Here is an 18,588-nt window from a genome sequence, read left to right on the forward strand (position 1 = left end):
ATATTCAACTGCCTTACAAGGACCTTAAACCTAGTGGTTCGAGTGAAAAACCTGTGTGCTTTAAGAACACAAGGAGTAGCTTATGCTAAGTGGGATGCAGCTGTGTTAGTGGCTATATTGGGTAGAGAAAAGAGGACTGTGGACCCAAATACAGGAACCCTAGTGGGCAACAAAGACTAGGCAACTGAGACTCTCAGCCTGAGCAGAGTATGATTTGACTGGGTCTGTTTATGACATGAAATTTGAAGGTACAAAGCTGATGGATCATGAAATACACTATTGTCCGATATTAATGGGAGAGCCAATTGAAGTAAACAATAGTGGGAATAATTTTAAATGACTTGAGAGCCTCTTGCAAATGCTTGGAAATGTATTCACAAGGATATTGAAGGAATTCTGCTATCCACTCTTGATCCCAACAGGTGAGGTATATAAGTTGGGCAAAGGTTCTGCATCCTCACTATACTGACCTTAATAAACAGGCTGACATTCGGGCGAAACAGTCGTTCTACTAATGGATACTCATGTAGTAAATCCCAAAAGAAATGTTGCTTCACTTACACCATTTTGTGGAAGCCTGCTCGAGGATTGTTTCCCCACCTTTTTTGGCATATTTATTATCATTAAATTGAATTATTCATATTAATAAGTTAATAAGCCTTGCTTGATAAATCCATGGTATTCAGAAAAAAAATTTTTTGAGTTTGTTCCTGTAAAAAATCAAATCAATGTCACCAGAAATTTTTCAAATCCGTATCCTTGAAATCCTGGAACTATACCTGAATTTATGTTGTGACTTCTGTGAACAGCCTGTAGTAGAGGGCATAGGCGTCTCCTTACATATTTATACAGGGTAGGAAAACTGGTAATTAAATACACCATTTTGCAAAGGTATAAATGACTTCCATTTATTTTGCATTTAATCAAGTTGAGAGGATATAAAAGTACACCTCTATTTGATTAAATTGACTACACTTAAAACACTGACTAGTGACACACTAATAATATCTTCCTTTTAAGATAAGAACATGAGCACTCAATAAATATTTGTTTGACAAATTATTAAATAAATATATAGTAACAAAATATATTGTTTTTCATACTACCTGGTGTTGCAAAAAGCCTCTAGACGAGGTACAGATTAATCAATTGCCATTTCACATATGGCACACGCATGCCACTATGTCCAGCATGAAGATTTGTTTGAACACATTACAGAGTGTGACTAGGTGAATACTGGGTAATATTTCCATTGAAACTAATGACGGGGCATTTTGTAATGCTTTAGCCATTCATCCAAGTCATTGACGATAAGTACTACCATTGCATTTAAGCATTCAAAATAATTATATGTAGTGATATCATGGGGGATGAAACCACATTTGATTACTGCTGATGCTTGGGAGAAGCAAGATCAACAGTAACTGACTAAACAAATTATTCTATTGCACCATTACGTGTTAATACTTAACACAATGTACTCCCGCAGGATGTAACTCAACCAAAAGGCATTCAAAACATCTGTGAAGACTAGAGCTCTTATCAAATGAAGTTTAAGTACTGAGAAAATTTTGGTTATATGTACTATGGTATCAACGCACACAAACATTTACGCACTAGAAAGAATAAATTGAATAAGACATATTATGCTTATGAAGCTATGAGGGAGTGATATGGATGGTCATCATGTACTCCCATAAATATTAACGTGAGATCGCCGAATAACTAACTTACAACCTATTGATGTATGAAGTAAATTATGGCTAATTCCTGGCATAAACTATATGCCTAACATGCTGATATCATGACTGTCTACGAATAGTTGGGAGTTTCCTCCATCTACCAATAACGAGTAGATACATAGTCATTGTAACAGGATTTGACCATCAATTGGAAAAATACCCTGAATTAGGTGAATCAATGAATTTGGCACAAATCACCATTAATACTGATGCACCCATTTCATAACTAATAATTAACTATCAATTACCAGGAATTCCACTTGAACACAAGAATCACTCACCAGACAAACACATGATGCACAAAGTGATACAATTTCAGCTCTAACTTATATGCTATTTAGTATTTTAGCCACTGAAACCATCATTAACTTATCAATAAGTAATGCACTCCAAGTGAACTAGACTTAATTGAAGTAACACGTTCACCTAAAAATGTAACTGGTGGTGTAAATGGATACACATGAAAGATTTCTATCATACTATACTTCCAAAATTTTCAACACAGTGTTCAAATAAGTTATCAATCTAGTTATTTACAAAACAAATGATTAATTAAACTTTAAAATAAATTACAGATTTAACCAACAATTCAAGTTAATTTTCATTCATTTGACATCCAATTGCATGACTGCTGAACACCTTAAAAAGCTCAAAAACTGTAAAATGTTAGATAAATTAACATCATTAAACCTTGTTTGCCTATAAACAGCTCCGATAAAGATTTATATTTCATAGAAATCAATCTGCCACAGGCTATAGGATGAAACTTTTTCAGGTATCGATGACTAGTATTATCAAAAAGGGCAAATAAGTTTTTATGCAAAACTTCCATCAGAATGTGCATTTGGTCCAGACCAAAGTGTAAAAATTGTCTAGCTTTGGACATCAATTGGAGCTAGCTTAACTTTTCTGGATTGTTCAACTTCTAACAATGCTAGTGATGTAAATAGAAGAAGGCAAGAATTGGTTGTCAGACTTAAACCCAACACAACTGTCTGTATCAAAAATCAGTCTCTGAAAGCCTTAGGATCTACCAAAATTGGCAATCCACTGACTAGAAACCATTTCTTCTTTGACCGCTAAAATCAGTGCATGGCACAATGGTTTTACTATAAAACATATAAAATCCTTCTTTCAATTGCCCTGTTTCATGAAAATCCATAGCCATTCTTGGCAACCTCATTTTTCGTTAAAAATTTCCTACTAGATGTGAGGCAATCACATTGCCATAACAAAAAGACACTATGAGAAACGTCAACTAAAACACATACTTCAGTGTCTCCAAACAACAAACATACATGTAACAGATTTTTAGAAATACATCAATATTTTTATATATGCAATATTGTTCATAAATAGTATCCAAATTTTATGCCACTTTGGTGCAAATGATAACTCACTGAACGTAGGAGACGGCCTGTTCAAAATTCAACTATGCACCTCTTGGTCCACAGTCAACTTGCGAACATGACTGTTCCAATGGTGCTGAAACTTGTGGGAGTTCCTCCGGAGGCTCAGTCTTGATGCTGACCTCAACTCGGCTCAGCAGCTCACTGTAGTCAGGATTTGCATCAGGCTCCACCTTCATGGCGGCAAAATTGTTTTCAGAATCAGAAGGTAGATCAAATTTCAGTCTTCTAGACACCATCTTGCTCCAACGATCCTATGAGAAATATAATAGACAATAAAGTGGCATACCTGGAAGGCAACTCCTTGATGTTTGGTTGAAAGCGATATAGGGCGATAACCAAAAAAATATGGGGAGTGTAAATGGCGGCTGACATGTTCCTTTCCCTCATACCCTTACTCCTCATCCTATGCACCTGGCCAATCTGAACCTCCCCACCCACACAGCACTTCCTGTAGGCTGCCTTGAGCACTTACCTACCCATGTAAAGGAATATACACTTTCGATCCAAATATACAAGGGCAAGCAAGCCAATGGGCGAGAGAGATCTCTCCCGGACGACGAGTGAGAGAAGGGAACAACGCCACTGGAGGTGTCAGTGCATATCTAACTGAGTGACAGATAGGTTTTATTGAGTTGCGTTGGGTGCATTTAGTGCATAATATGAAAATTACTTGGTTTGTGTGTTAACGTTCCCTTCCCCTTCCATGGAGCCCACCACCAACTAAGAGGCTTTACAGGGAGGAGGGTTTCATGTGGAGTAGGGATGCATTTCAAATGGGTTCACTTAAAATTCTATCCTTAACTTGTCATCCTCCTTGAAAACTCCTTGCCATCTCCTGTCCCATGGGTACTATATTCAATTAATATGTAATTTTAACACTGCATATTTGTTGTGATTTGATTTGAGAAATCTCGATATTTTTCATCAACCTCACTTTCAAAAGAACTTGATTGAAAACCCATTTCGATGGAAGGTGTGATTGCCATATATGGCAGCCTTCTGGGCTATGATATATTAGCTAATCATTTACTTAAATAAAAATTGGAACACCTAAGATGGAATAATCATGTCTTATAAAAAAATAAGAAGTACAGCTGTAATGCCACTATGTTTGGTAAAACATTTTATGCCAACGAGTATTTTTTAAGTACATACTTCATTTTAGCTTTTCCAATTTTTTTCAGTAAATTTCCATCCAGAATAAAAAAATAAAAAATAAATGTTAGGAAATTTTCTCACACCTTTTCAGTAGCATCATCAACACTTCTACGAGAGTTTCTAGTGATTTCCAAACTCTAAATGGAATTTATCATCCCACTCACAACTTAAATATTTTTAAAAACTTGATCCTTTCCCTTGATTTTTAATCATCATCACAACCTCAATAAAGGAGAATCCAAGGCTGTAGAAGGAAAAAAATTCTGGTGTCATTTGGAGTGAAGGTAAATTTGGGTGAGGCTAAATTTGGATGGGATAGCTCAAGACTGAATCTTGATTCATTTTCAATCTTAATTTGACAGGCTGATGAATTGAACAGGCTATCCGACCATTCACCACAAAATCTTTTTTTAATATACCTGTATTTTTAACCTAACTTGCTCTCTTAAACTGAAATTCAAGTGAAGCAGTACTGTACTATTTCTTGGTGCATCAATTAACGGTGGCTTTTCTGGAAAAAATGGGACATTCACAATGAAAAAACCATTTGCTTTGGCCATATTTCAAATCTATTCCCCTAGAATTTTTCTCTAGATACGGTAGTAATTCAAAGGTCAATCCACTCCCTGAACGTTACGCAATGGATAATAATTATACATATCTCTGGCCCTGTGTTTCATCTGTAGAGTGGTAGGTGTAAAATGCATATCTAATTCGAGAAAAAATTACCTTAATATTATAATGGAAGAGGTTATTGTTCCCCCTTTCCTTCTGGATGGTTTTGTAGCTCTGCCTGCAATTGCACTGCTTGCAACAGGAACGGCATCCTTTCTTCTGCCTGAAAAGATAAGGTGGTATTTCATTTTGATGGAGAGATAGTGGAAATAAAAAGGAAGCACAATAATACTAGTAGCTAGAATATGGGAAGTATGTAGTACAATATCATTAAGCAGAGGGCAGTAGACAACGTACACGTCATTACAGCAATTCATTTTTTTCTCTATTGGTTTTCTTTTAATAATGTACCCATCCCTTGATACTCTTTAAACTTAGAAGTGTTTAGAATAGAGGAGAGCAACTTCCATACGATATTCCTAAGTATTTAGATGAAGTAAAGTCAGGGTCTAGTCGTATTAGGATTGGCCACTGGCAAAAAAATAATAGGTCTCTGGCCATTGGAGGAGTTGGCTGCTGAAAAGAGGTGAATCTTATATTGCTTATATGGGAAATACATTCAGTTTCTGGGAAAAATGACCTATTATGGAGGTGTCCATAATTAGAGGTTGTGTAGGTTTCACATTACCTCACGAATTAGGACATAGAATCTGGTTTATTTCATCTGTGTCATGCACTTTGGGAGAGCAGGGGTTACAAAAAAAATTATAGGTGTAAAATATGCTGGATTCAAACCAGGGCCGGCCTTAGGGGCGACTGGAGCGACCGCCCCGGGCCCCGCGTTCGTGAAAAAAAAATTAAAATATAAGATCGTTTAGAAAAAGCAATTTCAACTATTACTGTATTGTTAAGTCCGTGCTAGACAAAAAATAATATTATGAAAAAGGAATAATAATGCAGTAATTTTTATTGTGCAATTGCGTTTGTCAGTACAGTACTGTGTCGTGTGAGTGATATTTTAAGTGAAGGGCACCGCACTGAAGGTTCGCCCCTAGCCCCGCACCTGCTAGGGCCGGCCCTGATTCAAACAATTTTGAATGTCAAAAACGTTTTAAATTCCCCTGATTCTCAGATTGTCAATTTTTTAATCAGCAAAACGAGGTTATTAAAATTACTATCATGATTTAAAAAAATGTAAGCCATCACATTACCATTCTAAGAAGTAAGAGAGTCTAATTCGAATAAATCTCTCTCAAAGTGGAAAGGCCAAAGTAAACAAAATCCAATTCTCCAGTTGAAATAGCAACCAACACTTCCTTACAAAGAATAGTTTTTTAATGGCTAGATTATGTATTAATTAAAATTCCTTAAAAATATTTTTGTATATTTCAATTTCATAAACAAAAAAATATTAAATCCTTTCATGACGAATAATGGCTAAAGCCACCCAGCATTTTTATATGCAAAAAATAATAGTCGGGCCAAGTCGGCATGTATTTTTCAATGCAAACAACCTAATGTTGGCTATAGTCAATTTCTGCAGTTGGGCCCAACATTCCTACACTTTCACAATCCTCCTCGCAGCAGGTGAACTGGTTGAATTGTCAATGATTTTTGCAAAGACAAATGTGTTGCATACTCATTTTTTATATTTTGAAGGGAATGTTTTGTTCAATGAGGAAACAATTTTTAAACGAATTAGAGTACAGGGAGTGTAATTGTTATTAATAATTGACTTCTGGAGTAGAAGTCTATAACACTTCGTGTTTCCTAACTTTGTTATTTTAAATCCTCGAAATCTGTTTAAAACTCGACAATGATTCAAAAATTTTTAGTTATTCTTTTAAAAGTGTATAATCAATACTTTTAAAAAGCAAAGCTAGTGCATTTAGTTGACCGTGGACTCGTGCTAAAGGCCGTTTTACACGGTATACGGAATTGCGCAGGTTAGAGCTGCATTAATTTCTAAAATGGCGTGATATTGCACGAATGCATGAACGAAATTAGAACAGGGGCTATTTTGCCGTCTCGCATCCACGCATTCTCGCATGTGTTCTAGCAATTCACCGCTTTACACGACGCAATTTTGATTGCGCCTTCACACGTACGTCAGACTGCACAATTCCGTGTACCGTGTAAAACAGCCTTAAGAAAGGGTTGAAGGTATTGCCCAGTGACCTGGTGCCCCATTGAGTTGGGTCCCAAATAGAATGTCACCTGTGTAACTCTTCCGCAAAAATGAGCTCTGTAGTGAAGGATTTAAAATGTTCTAATGCCACTAATAGCACGGAAAATATTTTCCTTTTGTTGGAAAGGGTTAAATCATTAGTTTGTGAGGTACTATAGAGATGATTGGATTAATGGTTAAATATTCTGTTTAAAATACTAGTTAATGATTCAGTTCCACCACATGGTGTTTTAAAATTTACTCTCGTCAAGCACCGAGGACTCCTCTGCTCGCATGCATACAAACATTCATTTAAATATCAATTTGAATTTACTGAGGTAACTTGTGTGTAATGTTAAAGTTTGAGTTTTATCAGTAAATATTACTTACTTAGACTTCCTTGAGGTTTCTCCTTTGTGGAAATTTTTCATATGCTTCTTGTAGTCACTCTCATGAAGGTAAATGCATGAACACTCATCACAACGAAGGCAATCCTCAAGTTTCACTTTGGTCAATCCAATGCTGCGTTTAGCTGCAATACATTTAAAATAAGCACATGATCCACTAATTTAATTTAGGATATACTTCCACTATAAATGAGCCTCAAAGTAAATGTTTATCTTGATGAAATCGCTATTGCTATTGGAATTAAAAATGCCAAATGTGTGCCTTACTGATTTAAGCAGAGGCTAATTGTGGCAAAATGAGAGGAGGTAAGAGAAGAATATTGTGAAATTATATCTAGTTTCTTTGAGTGATAACTGAGTGACTAGTTTCCCTGTTTCAATGCTGATACATGCTTTCAAGCAAAAAGCACAGCCAAGTTTCATCCTGAAATTTTCCTAGATAGCTAGCCTGGTGAGATAGCCCATAGGAGTGGATGTATCAAAGTCTGACACAGTTATCATCACCTGGGGTATGAGGCTATGATAAATGGTGCCAAAATAACAACCAATGGCAATGACCAAACAGCGCTTCAATCATTCAAGTGCAAAGGTGCGTATTAATGGCACTGGCAAATATCACTTGTGTGGGGAATGTTTCATGACCTCAAAATTTTTTACTGCTAACCTCACTTTTCTAGCACCTAAGAAAATTTCATCCGACTACTACAGAGGCAGTATCAATATATTGCTTTGCCTCTTCTTTTCCTGAAAAAGTTGACTTGGCCAACTAAAATATTTCAAAAGATGCTGACTTTTTCATGTCCAGTAAGGTATCATGCTTTTCAGTATCATTTATTTAAGCTAGAGCCAAAGGTCAGTTGGTAGGTGATGTCATATGGTATTCAGTAATATCACGCATTAAATGCCAGCTTCTATCATATTCATTCATTAACTCAAGTGAATAAGCAAGATAAGAAATTGAACGACCATTGGCCATACAGAATCCAAATGATCAATAATACTGAAGTGTACTCTAATAATTAAATGAAACATGCTCAGTTGAGATTCGCTTACTTAGCTATGAATTATAGCTTCAATCTATTTTCCTAAAATCTTCAAACAAACTGAGGGGTGTAGGGTGAAATCCATTAGAGAATAGGTCAGTGCCACAACCAGTACTGTTGAAGAATATTTTTTTTTGAGATTTGCCTCATGCATGAAGAAAAAAATTTGTTTTCAACCGGTGATTCAAAATGCAGCAGTGATTCAAAATCTCAACCAGAGCAGTTTTATGATGTGTTGTTGTATGAATTTCAACGAGGAGTGATGCACGAATCGTTATGCAGGTCTGCACTCGATTGAAACTATTAGACTGGGGAAGTGAGTACACCCACCCCCTTCTGACAAAAGAAGTCAGTCGAAGGGCAAAGCACTAGCAATACCAACTGTTCACAATAGTCGCGTTACTCACTGGATGAAGGAAATAATTCCATTTTTACAGTCTTTGATCCACTTTCACGTCCACCGAAATTGAAGCACTTGTCATTTTCAGTTCCCTTCGGTGGTTCGGCGTTATCCAAGGCTTCTTCAGCTACCTCACTTGATTCATGCAACAACGTATGCAGCTGAAAAAATTCAAGCTGTACGAAGCGCTTCTGGCATTTTGGGCACTCGAAACCTCCTGAAAACGAGAGGTTAGGAAATAAATATCCATTGCGTCGCATGAATTAGGGAGAGAGAGAATTAAAATGTTGACAAATCGGGAAATATTGGATAATCGTACGGACGATAACTTGATTATATGCGAAAGAAAACGTCAGGAAAACGTACCTTGTTGGCCTTCGGCCGTTGATCCCGCAGAATTGCTTTCCATCTCCATTTGGAATTTTTGTTTATCCTCGTCGCAAATAACTAAATCATCATTTTGACAAACTTCTATTGTCATGGCTAATACCTGAATACTGGAATATAATCTGGAAAACAAACAAGCAGTAAGTCAACAAACGAAACCCAGTAGGTCGGTACGAGCGATTTTGGACGCATCACAACAATACTCCAAGCCGAAACTTGACAGCTTCGCACTCACTCGCTTGCGAATCACGGCCGTCAAAAAATCAAGCTCCGTGCTTTCCCCAACACACTCCGGCGGGCTCTCGGCGATAACTCACGGGGAGGTCGCGTACAATTCTGCGCTGGGGGTAGGTGACCGTGATGAAGCGTTGACAGGGAGGACTTGTGTTTTCAAGATGGGTTGAGGAACTCTTAGTGCGTCGCCTAGCAACGAGAACACGTCGGTCGATACGACCGAGGGGTGGATTCGATGGTGAAGCCAGGCGAAGGTAGAAGGGGGTGCATGGAGGTGACTGCTGCTACGAGATCATCGGTCGATAGCGTTGAGAACACCCGCTCGCCGCTCCCCTCCGCAAACTTGTCGAATAATCGATAATACCCTACATGCTACAAACTTTTCCTCCGACGATCGCGTCGCGAGAAAACTTCTATCCGAAGTATAAAACAAACCGCAACGTTCACTGCAGCATTCTAGTAGTACGGATTCTCTGCTCTACGGGAAGAAAATGCGTGACTATTCTGGGGAAGCCAGATCGTATTTCGCTCCCCATCCTAAAATGTCCAGATGGGGGAACTCGGGCTAGGGGAGGGGGCGTGGAGGGGTTAGGGGGGGCTAGCCTCGACGCGTGTAACGCTCGCTCGCCGGCTGCCGCACGAAATTTTACCGAGCGAAGAAAGTAGAGGATATAATCGTCCGCACAGGAGTTGTGCGTGAGTAAAACTGGAGTGTGATCTAAATCCTTTGGTTCGCGTCGATCCTACCATGAGTTGCAACAACATAATCCGGTAAAAAAATGCGTCGCAAAAAATGCGCGAGTGCCTTGGGTTGAGGCTACATGTGAAAATTCAGCTGTCACCTCCCGAGCCCCTTTACTACGCAGGGGTTCTGTACAAGATCGGTAGCGAACTGTTCTTTCAAAGTACAACCCTGACCCAAGCGGGAGCATGACGGAGGGAGATTTTCGATTTTGATTTAGTTGCAGATTATGAAGTGATTATATCATAAGGGGTCGCATCTCTCCCGCTCGACCGATCTTTTATCCTGAATAATTACTCGTTTAAACGTTAAACTATCTTACTGAAATTATAAGATTATATGGAATAGACCCTTATCCTGTACATGAAATTCAAAAGTTTTACCATGGTATTTTCTCGGGTGTGAAATTTTCATACTTTGGAAAAAGGTAAATATTGAAAACATTGTCTGCGCTTGGAAATTTCCTAGTTGCCGGCTTCAGTGGCGGCGCGGTACAGTTCTCGCCAGCAAAAGCTGAATATCGCGGGTTCGGGTCTCGCCTGGGTAGATTACCTCTAACCAGGACATGGCTGTTTATGGTCGTCCATTTTTATAACCCCTCGATGTAAAGGCAAACTACTAGTAGCACTGTTTTCGGGGTTATGGATAGAAATGAATGAAGTTGATAGCTAAAGTAAACGAGTGATTCATCTCCGTAAAAGACAGAACAGGGTCGGTCGAAATGTATTTGCGCGTACTCTTAACGAATGCAAATTTATATAGGATGCTGCTGGAGAACGAAATTATTGTTATTCATTTAAGCGTAGCCGAAACTAATTATTTAATTTTTAATCACAACACCAGCGCCGTAAAATTCAACCCAGGCAATGATTGAATACGTCCTATTTTTTAATTATTTTATTTATTTCAGCCCATGAAGACCCAAAATCCCATGATTTTTGTTTACGGCCGGGAATTGTGTATTTGCTCTCCGTTCGTATTCTACAGTAAAACGTTTTTAGCCGGAAAATTTGAATAATGTAGACACAAGGCGCCGTCTCCAATACCTACCGTGACTTTCACTATGTATTTGCTTTTGAAAAGTTGACGTTGTCGTGACTAAATGCTGGACTCTCAGACTTTTTCAGGCTACTTTTCGGATGCATAACTATGCACAAATTATGTACAACTATGTATAAGATTACACCTTCAGGATTGAACTTGGGAAAGATTTGCTTTTCAAGTGCATTAAGGTTAGTGCTTCATAAAAAGTCGCACACATTACTTGCTACCATTACTATTCCCAGAATATCTATTTTTTCCTAATCTTATAGCAGCATATAGTTTTCCGAAGGTCTGTTTACTCGCACCTCAACAATGATCACACCAGATCACACCTCGCATTGGTGAAGGTTTGTTATGGCTTCTCGTAAGGGGTCGTGCATAGAGTTTCGTTGCCAACAAAGAGGGGTAGGTAGGGGTCGCCGTTAAAACCTACAGCGAGACGGGTAGGGAAAGGTAGGGGGAATTTTCATTCAAAGTAACACAGTACGGCGTCTGTTTACGTTTCTTAAAGCAGCAACATCGTCGAAAATACAACTTAGTCTAACAGCAATAGAGCGCGAATCCATCTGTTCTGTAAATGCTTCTTCTACAAATAAACGCTCAATTATCGAGAAGGAATATCGAAATTGAAAATTAATTTGTAAATACTACTGCTATCGACGAAGGAGAGGGTAAATCGCCCGAAAAAAAATAACTGAAAAAAATATCACGGTAAAAAAATCTCCGAAACGGCAACATAGTTTACGAACGAGCTTTGCTGAATAAGGAAGGTAGGGGCTGTTGTCCCCCTCCAAAAAAAGTAGACGGCGTATTTCATTCGCGAGATTTTGGACGCGTCCGGACACTGGGTCCCTTGCTTTCCCCCCCTTTCCCCTTGTTAGGGAACTACAATGGCTACAATGAATCCGGCTTAATGTCAGACTGGTTGTCTGAGGGCCCTGGTTACTTTTTTTGCCATAATTGGTAAGACCAGTGCTTAATTTCGGCAGGGACGGCGTTCCGGCACCTCTCAGGAAAACTTGGATCGTGTCAAAAATGTCATCGTTTTACTTTATAATGGGTGAAACATGAATCCTCATTGCATGGGCGGTCTGGGGTGAACGGGGCCCTCGGCTGGGGCTCATGATGGGGCCCTCCCCCGGAAAATAATTTTAGGAAATTGCATACCCGGAAATGGATTTTGACACTATTATTCTGGCTCTTGAAAACTAGATAAAAGTTAATTTAAAAAATAGCGATTTCATCATAAAAATACAGTAAAAAGTGAGAATTTCACCGCTTATAATTTTTAACTATGCAAATCTTTAAAAAAAACTATAAGGTGAGGTGGGGTAAGTGCGACCCCCCTTCAGGAAAATCGTATTTCCGTTCTCGAAGCAGGTGGCGGTCGTGCAACATATTCTACACATAGTAATGAAACCAGAGCCAACGACTTTGTAATACTTATCCCTTAATTTCTCGTTCCACATGCTTAGGAAATATACCCGTCCGTTCATCTCGTTAGTTGGTGGTGAGGAGACGCTATACCGTAGTTCCCTCTGAATCAATGCATCGGAGGTGTTAGGTAAGAACTATATCTTGTTTTCTCTTCTTCATGGATTGGTTTTCCTTGCTTTACTTTAAATTTTGGAACTCGAGTCATTATATTTAGTTTAGATGGGGGGTCGCACTTTCCCCGTCGTAACCATCCATTCCTACCTTCCGGGGCAAGTGCGACCCCGTTGCCTGGGGTAAGTGCGACCCTGTCGCACTTACCCCAGGCTACGAGGTTGAAGTATGGATTGAATTTTTAGTTTCTGACTAACAGTTCTTGCGTTAAACTTTTAGTTTCTGTCTGGCAGTTCTTGCGTTAAACTTCCTTAAATGTTGCAAAACACCAAGTTTATAAAAATAGCTCTTTTAATTAGAGTCCTCTCATCAACTTTTATTTTGAAGGTTTATTTGATAAAGATAGCTTACTTCTGTTTGTTGATTGATTATGATAGGGCATTGGATATCATGTCTTCTGACGAGGAGGATGTAGACGACATGGTATTAATGCCTGAAACAAGATAGCATGAGTCGAAAAAGCTTAACAAATTCGGTGACTAACATTCACAGTGAAGATTGGATTCTGGCTAGATTCAGCAGCAAAAAGTCAGTTGCTCACTATGTAGGGAAAATTCTGGAGATTACTGAATAAGGTGATGCCGTGGTTTTCTTTTTGAGGATATTTTTTGGAACTGAATTAAGTTTCACCTGTCCCCGGAATGAGGATTCCAGCGAAATATCTAGGGAAGATCTCTTCTTATTCTTCTTCCTAGCGTTTGTCCCGCGCTATTGCAGGGTCCGCTGTTCTGCAAAGTCTTCTCCACTTGGCTCGATCCAGGGCTTCTACTGGCGTGGCGTTGATGGTCTTCATGTCCGCCTTAATTTTGTCGAACCAGCGCATCTTTGGTCGTCCTCGTGGTCGGCGTCCTTCAGTACTCAGCCACATTGCTGTTTTGTCCACGGAGTTCTCATCACTACGCACCACATGCCCACACCACCGTAATCGAGCCTCCCGCATCTTGTCTGTGATCGGTGCAACTCCCATTCTTTTCCGAATGTCTTCATTCCTGATGTGATCCAGGCGGGAGATACCTAGGATCCATCGCAGCATCCTCATTTCCATGACATGCATGGCCTGTTCTTGATTTGCTGTGGCTGGCCAACATTCTGCTCCATATAGGGCCACTGGGCGGACAACGGTCTTGTATACTTTGGCCCTGAATCGTTATGGCATTCGACGGTCGCACAATACGCCAGTCACTTGGCGCCATTTCAGCCATGTTGCATTAATTCGAGCTCGTGTGTTGGCGGTTGTGCTTCCATCGTTGCTGATGACAGAGCCCAAATATTTAAACTTCTCGACCTTTTCAATGTCCTCGCCGTCGATGCTTATCGTGCCATCGGTTTGAGGTCCACACTCCATGTACTCAGTCTTCTTGGTGTTTAATCGCAACCCATAGTTGTCGAGTCGTACCTTCCATAGTCGAGTTCGCTGCTGTAATTCGGGTCTGGTGGTGCTGGCAAGGAAGACATCATCGGCGAGCAGTAGTGACCAAGGATATGATTCTTGGAGACAGGCCGTAAGTAAGTCCATGCACAGGATGAAAAGGAGCGGAGAGAGGGCCGATCCTTGGTGGACGCCAACAGTGATTGGGAAAGGCGGTGATATTCCTGTTGGGCAACGGACGGAGCTGGTGACGTTGGTGTAGAGAAGCTTCACCCATGACACATAGACTTCAGGGACGTCGTGAGATCTGAGGGCATGCCAGATAAGGTCGTGTGGCACGCGATCGAAGGCCTTCTCCAGATCAAGGAAAGACATATGCAATGGCTTGTTCTTCTCTCGGTGCCTCTCCAAGATCAGCCTAGATGCGTGTATTGCGTCTGTTGAGCCACTCCCCTACACAAATCCACACTGGTTGGGTGTGATGTGAACAATGTGTCTGAGCCTAGCATCAATCACTCTTTCGAATATTTTCATGGCGTGGCATAAAATCCGGATCGGGCGGTAGTTGGAGCACTCTGCGACGTCGCCTTTACCCTTCCAGATGGGCACAGACACAGGGAAGATGTTGTAAAAATATTACCGAAGCCCTCTGTCGGCCGTCGAGGAAAGTTAACGTTTTGCCTATCTTTCTCGGGGTAAAACTTAAAATAAACAAATAAATATTCAATGTTCAATTGGTTGAAGACCATGAGTTTTTCTTCATTTTGCTTTTTTATATTAATAACGTAAATTACATTAGAGAAGAAATTCTTTGTTCATTACAATCTAGTTTGTATTCAGATTTGTTGTCATGTGCAAGATTTATAATTTTTTATTTTTTATTATTTATTCAGCTTTTATGCACACTAGATATTTTAAATGCACTTTTGAATTAATGTTTAACAGTTGAATACTGTTACCATCATTAAAAACACACATTGAACAACAATTCCTTACTGTGCCATAATTAACCAAAAAACGCGAAAAAAAATCTACTTACATTACCTAAGGTAAAAGTTGATTTCTCAAGAATGGTTAAACATAATTTGGTACTTTAAAAAGCAATGTACAGCTAAATTTCTGGGCAAATCGCACTTACCCCATGTGCCGCGTAATGTATAAATATATTGCACATCAGCCGTGGGACGCACTTGCCCCATGTACGGGGTAAGTGCGATCCCTCTACAAGATTGTAAGTAAAAATTTATAAAAATTACCACTTTACAGAGAGAGGATTTTTAATCTAATTATCATTTTCAGTGGTTCACATACATATTAGACATTGAATCTCCTGTTTTTAGCTAGCCTAGAAAATTTTCCTAAGCTAGTTAAAGTTGATGTATGCTATTTAGGGGTCGCACTTACCCCACCTTACCTTAATATACTTTTCGAATAACTTTTTCAAAAAAGAATCAGGTTCTCTTTGTTCTTCTGACTCTGATTTTATTTATTTTTTATATGACATATTTACACTGAGTAATTAGTACGTTCAGCAAATTAATGAATACTTTGAATTTTATGATTGCACAAAAAACTGGTTCAAGTAATCTGAGTTTATTTCACCTGTCATATACGCTTCACAATGGACGCTAGCGTTGTGGGGGCCCCTAATCTCAGGGGCCTCGGCGATCACCGATCAGCGGACATGACCAGACCGCCCTTGCCTCACAGTAACTTTTATTACAAATGTTTACAAAATCGTTAGTTTCAGAGGTTTATTTGAAAATCGTGTTGATTAAATATATTGCTATGCGTTCCGTACCTAAAATTTTATAAATTAAACTCAGGGTAATTCTTCCACCATAAAAACTAATGCGGGAATCTCCGCGGGGCAGGGGCCGCTTCGGTGATTCCCGCCCTTCCGTGATGGCCAAACCGCCCTTGGAAGTAGCGATGAGAAATGCCATAGAAATCAATAATTTTTTGCAATGCCGGCTGGCCGGATAGGTCCGAGAAAAGAGCCTAAATTATTTATTTAGGTATATAAGAAGTCAGCCGATAGCTTTTGTGTTTATTGCTACTCCAGTGATACCAGTGGCGGATACAGAAAAAAAACTCTAGGGGCATAAAAGATATCCGGGGCTACCTTTATACTTTTATCGTTATAAAAATAATAATCAAGTGACATGCAAAGTTTAATTTAAACTTATTAAACACGTATACAAGACAGTGCAATTTTATAGTATAAAAAAGTTACAATTGTGGCTCTGCAATGTTCGGCGATGCGGGAGGCCCCGCATGGGGGGAGGACGGGATGGTCTGGGGTTGCGACCCCACTACCCCCAGGCAACGGGGATCCGGGAAAATTTTGAAAAATTATATGCCTGGATGTACATTTTACATCTTTTTGACGCAAAAATTTAACTCTAAGCAGATTCAGTTGATAAATTTCAAAACTAACCAATAGCTTTAATAACTTTTTTATTTCTCTGAGGTTTTGGGAGGGAATCTATAACCCTCATCCCCCCACATAGTTCCGCCAAATAGTCTTGTATACTTAATCCTTGGTGAAAAAATTAGCGTTAACTTTTTTGAAATCCAGAAAATCTACGTACGGTTTCCACTATCCAGTGGTGGAGAATTATTCGTTAACGGATTGCAGAACTGACGAATACGAATCAATTCCGGCTTTTGCACAGGCCTGCCTGCAGAACTCTGGTAGAATCTGAGAGAATGCAGGTAGCGAGTTCCCTACGATTACGCACTGACAGATTGCCCTTTTCAGCATTTATCTGTATCTCAAAAGTGTACAGTTTTACTTCGAGGAAATACGGAGGCAATATTGTATATTTTAGATTGTAGAAAATGTTGACCACAGTCTAGGCCATATTCCCTGAAATTTTCAAGACTTTAAGAAGGTATAATAAGGTTCGAACAAGTTATACGACGCGATGAAACTCCGGTCGAGTGAGAGTAATGAGTTCTCTCAATGTTTCGTGGAGTTATACTTGCAAGAGGGCAGGCAAATAATTTTGATAGTATTTTCTAAAAGTTGAAAAGTTTTCTAATCATTTGAAGTTAGCCATTCGCAGTCAGCGAAAAGGCCTTTCTTACCATTACTATCTCTCGACAGTTATCTTACATCGCACCCAGGGAAAAACGGTCGCCGTAAAAGCGCGACATTTGAAATCGGTTAAGAGATGAAATCGCGAACATTTTACAAAAATCAAGGTTGTGGGTCCCGAAATTACATTAAATTTGTTGAAAATTGCAATGGTTACCTGTGGGAATGAAGTTGAATCATCGTTTGTAATATTTATTGGAAAAAAGTTTCGACTATGGCGTGAAAACCGCTTACTGGCGAAAATAAAATGTGCGAATCACGCGATCTTTTTTCGTGTACAACTTCTTCCAGAGAAGCGTTGATAACTAATTGAAGGCACTGGGACACCATAATATTCAGAGACAGCGGGAATGTTGGGCTATCAGTGATTCGGATCCCTATCCCATTTTGCTTAATTCTTGACTTTCGCATTTTCCGGACATAATTATCGTTTAAACGTGGAATTGATGAAGCCAGTCCGTCTACAACAGCAACTTTATGATCCCCGGACTTGAAGATGACTATTTTTTAACTGTCATTACCAAAATGAATTAGTACTAATTCAATCATATTTCATAATAGTTATCAACGAGTAACACCAGTTTCCACCATTTAGGGCATAATTAGGTGTGATAAATTTTTAAATAAAAATTTACGTTCAGACGAAGCATTAAGAAGCCAGGCTTCCAATTAAGTTCTAGCAAGTGTCCTCATGATGGAGCGTTTTTAGATATTCAATGGAGAGAGGTGTTGATGGAAACCAAATATTTGAGGTTCTACTGTAGTCTTCTGTCTGGAGGTGCTGAGAGAAAACTGTGTCCTCACAACATTTGTTACCATAAATGGATACCAAGGTTGGAACAAAGAGAAAAACACTGGTTTTACTGGCTTATTTGCTTTACATGAATAGTTATGAATAAAACCCCTTGATAATGACTACAAAGTGGCCCTCTTAGGCTTGGACCACAGGGAATTGTTCCTCCCTTCAAGATAGCACCACTGCTATACACCGGTTGGGTACCTGAGAACTATCTTTGCTCTGATGAATTGACAAGTGATAAATCATATCAGCCATTATCTGAGTAATTGGTGTGGGCATTTAACTTAATAATCGGCTGTGTTAGAAAGACATGTTATTCATCATTACTAAGGATTAGCTTTTGCTAGTTTATTTTCCC

General features: G+C 39.2%; 1 protein-coding gene across 1 annotated transcript; it reads right to left on the reverse strand.

Moving 5' to 3' along the window:
• Positions 1 to 881: 881 nt before the first annotated feature.
• LOC124159118 lies at positions 882 to 10,121 on the reverse strand. The gene is made up of 6 exons (XM_046534686.1): positions 9,567 to 10,121; positions 9,311 to 9,453; positions 8,952 to 9,161; positions 7,485 to 7,626; positions 5,042 to 5,150; positions 882 to 3,405 (listed from the first exon to the last, which is right to left on the reverse strand). Exons 2-6 carry the CDS (start codon positions 9,423 to 9,425, stop codon positions 3,175 to 3,177), a joined length of 807 nt encoding a protein of 268 aa, XP_046390642.1. The 5' UTR covers positions 9,426 to 9,453; positions 9,567 to 10,121; the 3' UTR covers positions 882 to 3,174.
• Between the last annotated feature and the right edge of the window lie 8,467 nt (positions 10,122 to 18,588).

This window comes from Ischnura elegans, chromosome 5, assembly GCF_921293095.1.
Source record: "Ischnura elegans chromosome 5, ioIscEleg1.1, whole genome shotgun sequence".
In the NCBI taxonomy this organism is placed as follows: Eukaryota; Metazoa; Arthropoda; class Insecta; order Odonata; family Coenagrionidae; genus Ischnura; species Ischnura elegans.

Excerpts from the sequence above, each read along its gene's own strand:
- LOC124159118 (XM_046534686.1), bottom strand. The coding sequence starts at position 9,425 with ATGACAATAGAAGTTTGTCAAAATGATGATTTAGTTATTTGCGACGAG. Across the intron at positions 9,162-9,310 it reads AACGGCCGAAGGCCAACAAG|GAGGTTTCGAGTGCCCAAAA; the intron begins GTACGTTTTCCT and ends TCTCGTTTTCAG. Across the intron at positions 3,406-5,041 it reads TCTTCCATTATAATATTAAG|GATCGTTGGAGCAAGATGGT; the intron begins GTAATTTTTTCT and ends TATTTCTCATAG.